Source organism: Amblyomma mixtum, chromosome 3 (assembly GCF_055824585.1).
Source record: "Amblyomma mixtum isolate Tamu chromosome 3, ASM5582458v1, whole genome shotgun sequence".
Taxonomy (NCBI): Eukaryota; Metazoa; Arthropoda; class Arachnida; order Ixodida; family Ixodidae; genus Amblyomma; species Amblyomma mixtum.
Genome location: NC_143014.1, coordinates 91,683,624 through 91,693,299, shown reverse-complemented (window position 1 = coordinate 91,693,299; position 9,676 = coordinate 91,683,624). Strand labels below are relative to the sequence as shown.

The following is a 9,676-nucleotide window of genomic DNA, read 5'->3' as shown; positions in this document are numbered from 1 at the left end:
ATTTACTTCAGTCAACTGTATTCGTGCCCAGTTTGCATAAGCATTTCTTTAGGGGGTCACATTCATTGCTTGACGAAGTTCACAATGGCTCCACCTATCATCAGTTAATGCTAAAGGACTGATAAATGGTAGCTAGCCGCAAGTAAAAAATTTGAGATCGGAAGATAAAAGGGTTCGTACAGCGGTCTCGCCACATGTGGAGAACTTTGGAACGAGGGTGCAGGAGGGCCGAAAGGAGTGCAGTTCTGTGGTTCAGGGCATCAGCGAGATGGCCGACGAACGGATGCGGAGGTATATCAATTTGGTTTACTCTTACCGTCGCCATAGAAGGGAGGGCTGTCCTTGCGGATTCCGCTAATGCAGGTGGCGTCTAGAAGATAAAACATTCCCGAAAAAATTAGTATGGGCTTCAGGAAAATTGTCAGTAAGTACGTACACAGGGTAACATATATTCTTACCGTGGTGCACCAACCCGCGGAACAAGCCTGTGACGGCGATCTTGAGAACTAAATGACAGAAACGAGGGAAATTTTTTCTTGGTGTAAAAGTGTGCATGTTCACATCTTGTCAGCATACTGGAGATTTGAAAAACCCTTACAGCGCTCTCGCCACCGGACGGGGTCCAGGGGAAATCACTCTCAGAGGGGAGTGGTGGCCTAAAAGATGGCATCCTTATAAGGCACTGGTATCAGGCATTAGGGCTAAGTGTTGCTCTTTGACCCTTCATGACACATGAATATTTTATGTGGTGTTTACAACGTTATCGATATTGTATATGATAAATGAGGAAGTTATAAAAGTTGAGATAAGAGCGGTGAAACAGAGTTTAAGTGAAGCTCTGTGGGAATTCAGATTATGCGCAATTATTCGAAACGTCTTCTAGTGTCGGCTGCGGGGCAGTTCAGGAGAACGTAATGCCTGCGAAGGCAAGTAGGGTGGAAGTGACGTAACACCGGGAACAACGGGGCCCTGACATGCCGTTAAGCTCCGTGCAAGAGTGGTCAGTGAAGGTCGCGATCACGTCCTCCTACGTCGCAGTGAAATCAGATGATAGTTGTAAAGCTCGGCCCATATGTGTCTGAATTTACTTTTGCGCATCCGCGAGACATTTGTACCAGACAATGCGTGCGCCGTATTCTCCGATTACAGTATGTTAGTTTTTCTGCATGTAATCTAGTGTTTGAGACAGTGTTTTTCGTAATATTACGTAAAGTTTGTTCGTATCTCTATTGATGTTTGCTGTACGACGTGCCCTCTTCGATGCACTTTGTATGCCCCTTTCTATTCTGGTTCAAACTTTGAAATTTCATTCTTTGATATTTTCCGAAAAGCTGGTCAAGCCTTGTGGTGCTCTGGTAGAACAGCTTTAAAATCTCCGGGACCGTCTGTTTTTAACTACTTGTTGAGAATGTTTTTGTACCACATTTTCTGAATGCGTCTTGCTGTTTGCAGTAATCACATTTGAACTAAGTCATCACAATTGAATTATATCATCAGTCCAAGAGAGTTTATAATGCGAGAATACGAGGTTCATACGGTGGTCAAGCCATCGATGGCAGAGTCCGGCAGGGAGGACCAGTTAGGGTCCGAAGCGAGCGAATGCGTGGTTCATCTTGTAACCGCCTCGGTTGCATAACCTGAATCCACGAAACAGGTTGGTTGGTTTATGGGGTTTAACGTCCCAAAGCGACTAAGGCTATGAGAGACGCCGTAGTGGAGGGCTCCGGAAATTTCGAACACCTGGGGTCCAAAGGTGTGGAGGGTTCGGAGGAGCCCTCGGGGCTCCTGGGGACTTCCTACAAGACAGAAGTCTTAAAAAATGGTTGTTGCTTGCCGTAGAGCATTGTCGGTGATACAGAGAGGATAATATGAGTGTTTCGTTACGTAGGCACTTAAGGAGTCCTAGAAGAAAGCTGAAATGGTTTCACGCGCATAACAGTATAATGCGCATCCCTCAACTTGCTTCAGCGCTACAACGTGACCGTTCGACACCGTCAAGGCAGCAGCCACGCTAACGCGGCGCGCTGTCCCGCCTCTCAAATTCCTTCTGGGAAGAAAGCTCGGCTCTGACACCACAGTGCCCGCTCGGAGGGTGCGAACTTGTGGCTGTGCTAGCGACAGTGGCTTAATATCAAGTGAACTTCGGAGAAAGAGATTGTTCGCGAGAGATTCGGAAGTGCTTTGCTCTTGCGTGCTTTTACTTTTGCATGTTCAAGACATGCACATGCACGCGCGTCTGGGCGCATACTTTCCGTTGTTGTTGTTAGTGGCTATTCATTGTTGATAAAAATAAAAATGCCAGGAAAAGATGTTGCTAGCCGCGGCATCTGTCACCGAAACCTGAAGCACCCCAGCTGCGGCTAGCGGGAATAAAAGCACAGGGAGAGGGAAAAATAGGGGGAGCGATAGAGGAAAGTATAGAGGTAAGGCGGCAGTGTACACTGTGCACAAGTACCGGATATACTACATTCCTAACGTTTTGTGCGTTTTACCGAGTTAATCTTTTAAGTGTTAACCGAGTCTTGGAGCGAAAAATTCAGGTTCGACTCGTCGTTTTCTTTTTCTTTTTTGCGTCTTATTGGTCATCGTGGCATTGTCCGCAACCTGAACATGCAGCGCTGACCGACGAGGGACAAAGGAAGGACGAAACACACAAAGCACTGATGTCAAACCAAATTGACCAGCAACACACCCTGCCCGTGTTCATTGCCCGCAAGTTGGACAGAAACCCAAGAGCCTTATTTTTCTCTCTTCGCCACTGCACAGCGTTCCTTCTAGGATTGCATGCGAGCGTTCGTGCACGTTGCAGGTGTGCTAGGCTATGTTGTGCAATCCACAGGTAACTGTGGATTGCGCAAGACAGGCTCTACAGGCTCTGCTGTGACTTCCGCATGTAATGCGCCGCCCAGTCCCCTACTTTCACGGGTACTAAAAACCAAGTGTATCCTCACATTTAGGGTTACTGACCACTTCCAAGCACAACCATTGCGTCGAGCGTCCTGTCTGAGTTTTTAAACCGCTAACATTTTTAAACTGCTCCCTTGAAATGGGGTTCCGCATGCGGCACTACGCTTGGACGTGACAGCGGTAACTGCATTAAAATGTAAGCCTCTCAAAATATCTACGAAGGCAGAACAGGCGGCAACCACTGGCGTATAGCACAATTGGTAGAGCATCGCACGCGATATGTAGGGCTCCTGGGTTCGCTTCCGTAACGGACACATCTAAAATGATTGCTCAGTCGCGCCTTCCAACAGCAACAAAAACAGAAAAAGAGACCTTGGTTCCAAACACTCTTGCGTTCTTTAGTACCACTGAAGGTAGTGATTGATAGGTGAACTGTTCAATAATATTTTACGTCGCTCTTGGAGCTGCAATTTCGAAATTACTTTTCTAGACGCGTAGAAATTCCAGACTGCTTTATTACCTCACCAACCATGCTAGAGCTGAGCTTCCACGAAATGTTCAAGCTATGTTGGAGGGTCGGGGCCTGAAGGCCAGACTCTCTCACTCTGAAGGACAGAGTGATGTCACCAGCCGACAAATGCGCTGGCACCACAGCTTCCACGCCACTGTCCATTATACACACGACGGCAACAAGATTAATGTGTGGGGGGAAGAAAACAAAAACAGATGGTTCTTACTGTTTCCTCCCAGCTGCTCAGGCTCGGGGATGCGAGGGGAGGCGGCGACGGAAGCTGCATTGAAAACGAGAATATACTTTAGGCCGGCGGCTCTGCCCTCTGTACTGTTGTCCGATGGACAGCTGTGTCTATTCGTAAAGGCAAAGTGATAAAAAGCAGTGCAACAGCGCCCGATTACCCTCTGAGTAAACACTCTGGGTAAACACATGCAACGCAATTAACCCTCCCCTGAAATCGAGATGAAAACATACGAATAGTGACAGGCAACATTTCTCGAAGAAAGCGTGTTTACTGCGGGACACACAATGTGCCTCTTGTACGACTAATGCTAAAAGAATATTATGTTACTGTACTGTAGAGACTGGAACACAAAGCTCCTCAAGGATGCACGAAAGTGCGTACAATCTGTGTAAACTTAGAGACGCGCACAAATGACGACACCATTGTTTCGAGTTATAAGCAACGACTGGTGTTTATTGCCGTAAGGCTGCTCCTTGTCGAGCGAGTATAGGTTACATAGGTTGCCAGATTACAAGTCAGAAAAAGCTAGAATGAACAGTTTCTTTATACTCCCCCCGGAATGAGCTTCAGATCATTCGTGCGTAGTCTCCATGGGGTACAGCAACTGGATCGGTCTTCTTAGGATGGTCCCACCAGGTAGGCGCACCATGCAGGCTCTAGTGTACCCATCCCGTCCGACGAGCACATCAACCACTTTTCCGGTTTTCCATAGCTGCCTTGGCAGATGAGGCTGGTGAACTAGCACAAGAGTTCCTTTCTTCAAGGCACTAGATGAGCTTGGCACAGCAAAATGAGCTGAGCGAAGACCTGTGAGGTACTCTTTCTGCCACCTGCGCCAGAAGTGATCAGCTAAACTTTGATGATATCGCCAGCGACGAGTTAATTGACCCGGTGATGAAGTCGTTGACTCTGTGCTACAGCCCGGGGGCAAGGACGTTAAACGTTTTCCCACGAGAAAATGGGATGGAGTGAGTGGCTCCGGCTCGTGAGCTTCTGCGGACACGTAGGTGAGGGGTCTTGAATTGATCACGGCCTCGATTTCGGTCAAGACTGTAGCGAGCTCCTCGAAAGTACAGAAGCTGTTGCCTAAAACCTTCTTCAGAGAAGTCTTCACTGAACGAACCATTCGCTCCCAGAATCCGCCCCACCAGGCGGCTCTCTCAACGATAAACTTCCATTTTATCTGGTGGTCTAAGAAATAACTTCGGATCTCTGTGCCACGCAGCGTTGTCCACAGCCGTTTCAGGTCTCTCGAAGCGCGCTGAAACGTCTTAGCATTGTCCGAAAATATCACTCGGCAGACTCCTCTTCTGGAAATGAACCTCTTGAATGCCATCAGAAAATTGGGCGTAGACATGGCAGTCACGAGTTCTAGGTGCACTGCGCGGGTAACTGCACATGTGAAGATGACGATGTATGATTTCTTGTTGCCTTGATCCCTTGTGTTCAACGGCCCGGCGAAATCAATGCCTGTCACCTCGAATGGTGGAGCTTGGGTTACCCTGTCACGAGGTAAAGGGGCAACTGGCTCCTTGGCAGGGCGGCTGTTGAATCGGTTGCAAATCAAGCATTTCTTCAAGATCTTTTTCACCATCTGTCTTCCCCGAACTATCCAAAACTGCTCTCTCAGCTCTGTGAGAGTCTCAAGTGCGCCTGCATGTAGAAGGCGGCGATGGTTGGCGATTATTAAAAGTTCGGTGAAATGATGACCGGTAGGCAGGATTATTGGATGCGTAATGTTGTAGGAGAGGCCAGCATTACTCAAACGTCCCCCAACTCTTAGCACTCCGTCCTCATCGCAGTAAGGTTTCAGATCCCGCAACGGAGAGCTGCAGGGCAAGCGTGATGCGCGACGTACGCACTGCAGCCCTTCACCGAAGGCCTCTCGCTGCACCTGACTTATGAGACAAGTCTGTGCTTGGGCGACTTCTTCCGTAGTCAGATATCCACTACGTTTCTGGTGAGGGTTTCTTGAGTTGTGCAAGAATCGCTGCATCCATGCAACAACACGAACAAGTTTAGAGAGGGAGCTGTGCCGTTCCAGCGGCAAGACAGTTTCCTCTGTTGCTACGTTGTGTACTTGCACCGATCTTCTCTCCTCATCTGCTGCGGCCATATCAGCGTCATTTTCGTGCCTTGGCCAGGCGATGGGCGTTTCTCTGAGCCAAGTAGGTCCATTCCACCAAATGGTGTTTGTCTTGAGGGCTTGGGGACTCATTCCTCGCGTTAGAAAGTCGGCAGGGTTGTCTGCTCCGGGACAGTGATTCCAGGTTTCTGGATCCGTTCGCTGCTGAATTTGCAGCACTCGATTGGCCACAAAAGGCTTCCATTGTTGCGCTGACCCGCGAACCCAATGAAGCGCAATTGTGGAATCACTCCAGAGATGCCATTTGGCAACTGGTAGTTTCAGTGATTGCATCAAGTATTCCTTCAGTCTTGCGCCTATCAGCATTCCCATCAATTCCAACCTGGGAAGAGTGAGCTTCTTAATCGGTGCCACCCGCGACTTGGATAAGATCAGAGTCACGGCTGGGGCCTTGGTTCCCGAGGTACGCAAGTATGCAACTGCCCCGTAAGCCTTCGGGCTAGCATCGGCGAAAATGTGAATATCAATCCTGCCGGCATTATGAAGTCCGTCATATCTTCTGGGTACGGTTACTTCAGTCAAGTGGTGGAGCTGTGAATGCCACTCCTTCCAAGATGACTGTACTTCTTCAGGTAGGGGTGCGTCCCACTCAACTCCCAACTCCCAGAGCTTTTGAAACATCAACTTGGCTGTAACAGTGACTGGGGAGATGAGCCCAAGAGGATCGTATATTCGAGCCGACGCCTGAAGAATAAAGCGTTTTGTGTTGCTGTTTTGGTTCAGGAGGTCCAATACGGCCTCCAACGAAAATCCCAAACAGTCATCGTGCTTGTTCCAGACAAGTCCTAACACTCTCGACACACTTGCTGTCGGACATTCCACCTGGTCCAGGGCACCTCCTGTCCCGTCGTCGTCAAACAGTTGGAGCAATTTCTTGGAATTCGAGTTCCATTTTCGGAGTGTCATGCTCGCTAGACTCATAATGTGCAATGCCTCGTGGTACAAGTCTTCTGCTTCTTGTTCAGAGTCTGCTCCAGTGATTAGATCATCCACGTAGAGGTTTTCTGCAATTATTGCCGTTGTCTTGGGATGAACACCTGTTGTCGCCAAGTGGTGACGCAAGGTAGCGGCTAGAAGAAACGGACTGCTCGTCGCTCCAAAGGGCACCCTTGTCATTCTCCATGTCTCTACGGGCGGCCTTGGGTCTTCTTCTGTCGGCATCTGTTCATACCATAAGAATCTCATCGCATCGCGGTCCTCACGACGGACCGATATCTGCAGGAAAGCCTTTTCGATATCTGCAGTAATGCCGATGCAATGAATTCTGAAATTTAACAAGATTTTCAGGAGATCAGGGTTCAAGTTAGGTCCAGCCTCTAGAACCTGATTTAGAGAGACACCTCCTGGCTCACTGGATGATGCGTCAAAGACAACCCTGAGCTTGGTGGAAAGGCTGTCAGGCTTAAGAACTGCCCGATGCGGCATGTAATAAATTCTGTTTTCTGAGCTGCTGCCTTCCTCCGCTGGGAGTCGTTCGGCAAAACCTTGATGGAGGTACTGACGTATCGCAGCATCATATTCGTGCATCATTTCCTCGCCCCTCCTTAGCTTCTTGGTCAGGTTGTACAAACGCTTCTCTGCAACTGCCTTGTTATCGCCTAGGTTGAGTTTAACCTGCTTCCACGGTAAGGCGACTTCGTAGCGCCTGTCAACAAGCTTGACAGATGAGGCAAATTCTTTGATGATGTCGTTGTCTTCGTTTTGCTGGGCAACAGGCTCAACTATGCCCATGCTCTCGAGCTCCCAAAACGACTTAAGGTCAGCTGAAAGGCACTGGGCCTCGTCACTCATGCTGGCCCGCAGCACAGACACGGATGAACAGCTAGCGGAGGAACTACTGAAAGGAATAGGACCTTGCAATGTCCAGCCGAATTCCGTCTTCAGTGCCATTAATGAATCTTGCAGTTTTCGCACGTGGCCAGACGCGAGAGTCCAATAATAATCAGAACCAATAAGAATGCCGATGCCTTTTCTCGTCAGATGACCTGGTGGTACGGTTACATCTGCAAGCTCATTTATCTCTGCTTGAACTCCTTCGATGACCTTTTCGGGAAGAGTCAGCTGGTCAGAGCATATCTCGGGTATCTCTAAAGCTTCGATAGAGTGTTGCTTTCGGTTGTACTGACTTCTCAGCCAAACGCGGACACGCTTCCGTTTGTGCTTAATAGCGTTTCCGGCTCCTCCAAAGGGGTAAATGGTGATGTCTTCTTCTCCCACAACCTCTAACTGGAGTTGGTGCGAGAGCTCTTCGGTCACAAAACTCCTCTGGCTACCCCCGTCAAACAGGAGACGAGTTAAAGTGCTTCGTTGCGGTCCCTCTGCCCATACTTGGGCAGTCTGGAGCAGCACAGTGGGAGCCTTGTCGCTCTTCTTGCCTGTAGCTGAATGCAGTTCGGTTGCTGAGCTGTTAACTGGTTTCCACGCAGGATCACACATTTGAGTTAAATGCCTTTTGCCACATATCTTGCACTTCACTCCTTTGTTGCGACATTGTTTCGACGTGTGCCCTTTGACAGAGCAGCGGAAGCATCGGCCCGCCTGACGCAATGCCCGTTTCTTTTCTTCCAGAGAAAGCGAGGTCTGGCAGTCTTTGGTCACATGATCTCTGGCGGCACAAAATGCACAGGGCTCATTCCGCTTCAGATCACTGGCGGAAAAGAGCGATGCCGCTGAAATCTTTGAAGCTCTGGGCTTTTCATTCTCGAATCGTGGTTTTGCATTAATGTTCTTGCTTTCCCGATGACCAACCTGCACCGCCTTCTCCCTGCTCTGAACTTCCTCTTTTAGAAATTCTTGCAGACTTGCAATGCAAAGGATATCCTTCTGCTTTTCTGCTGAACAACGCTTGTGATAATTCATGACAAGGTCGCTTGGCAGCACTCTTAGCAACGCGGAGGCAAGCATTGCGCCGTAGCTGTCTGTTTTGACGCCTAGAGCCGTGAGAGCGGCTATGTTGCGCTGCATGTGGTCATAGAGTCGACGTAGGTCCCTTACCTCCTGCCCGCTTCGTACCGTCGGGAGGTCCAGCAGTTGGGTGAGGTGCTCCTGGATTAGCACATCTGTGCGTCCGAAGCGCTCCTTCAGGAGCTCGATGGCAGTGTTGTAATTGGCTCCTGTAGCTTGAATCCCGGCCACCGCTGCTGCAGCCCTCCCAGTGAGCGCTGACTGCAAATATAAGAACTTCTCGCCGTTGGAAAGGGCATCGTTGCTGTGAATCGCTTGCTGGTACTGCTCCCAGAAGGGCTGCCACTCCGTGGAGGCGCCGCTGAATCGTTGCAGCTCGAGTTTCGGCAACCTGACCTTTGAGCCGGCAGCGCTCCGGTTACCGTCGCGAGGCGCCCGTGTAGCATCCGGTCCTGGACTGGCGTTCGCTCGCTGAGTTTCAGCATGTTGGCTGAGTTTTGCAGCGTAGGTGACGATTCTGTCGTTGTACGCGATTGTACGCGTGAAGTTTTCCTCGGCTTCTTCATCAGGCACAAGTGGCTCGATAGCAGCGTCCACCTCGTTGAGCTGTATTTGGAGGGCGCTAAGCCTCGCTGACAGTATGTTCAGAGCCTTTTCGTCAGCATGCGCCTCTAAAGATGAATCCACTTCGGAAATCAGTTTTGTCACCTGGGATCTCAAAGCTCCTCGTTTCTTCTTCAGCCGTTCCATTTCAGCCTCGTTGTAGTGTCGGTCGTCGTCGTAGCGCCAAGCTTGGCTTCAGGTGTGGCGTCTCCAGGCCTCGTTTTAGAGTGTCGGGCGTGGCTTTCCTAGGCCTCGTTCTTGGAACCTTCAGTCCAAGGTGGTTTCACCTCCAAGGATCGTTGCGGTGATGGCCCAGAATTCGTTGTCCCGCCGAGAGTTGATGGCCTTGCTGTTTACG

The 9,676-nt window shown here is 49.7% G+C and overlaps 1 protein-coding gene across 1 annotated transcript; it reads right to left on the bottom strand.

Annotated features, from left to right (window-relative positions):
* Window positions 1-7,787: 7,787 nt before the first annotated feature.
* LOC149350935 (uncharacterized) lies at window positions 7,788-9,465 on the bottom strand. The gene is made up of 2 exons (XM_089575581.1): window positions 8,806-9,465; window positions 7,788-7,796 (listed from the first exon to the last, which is right to left on the bottom strand). The coding sequence occupies exons 1-2, from the start codon at window positions 9,463-9,465 to the stop codon at window positions 7,788-7,790; spliced, it is 669 nt and encodes a 222-aa protein (XP_089431707.1).
* Window positions 9,466-9,676: the final 211 nt, after the last annotated feature.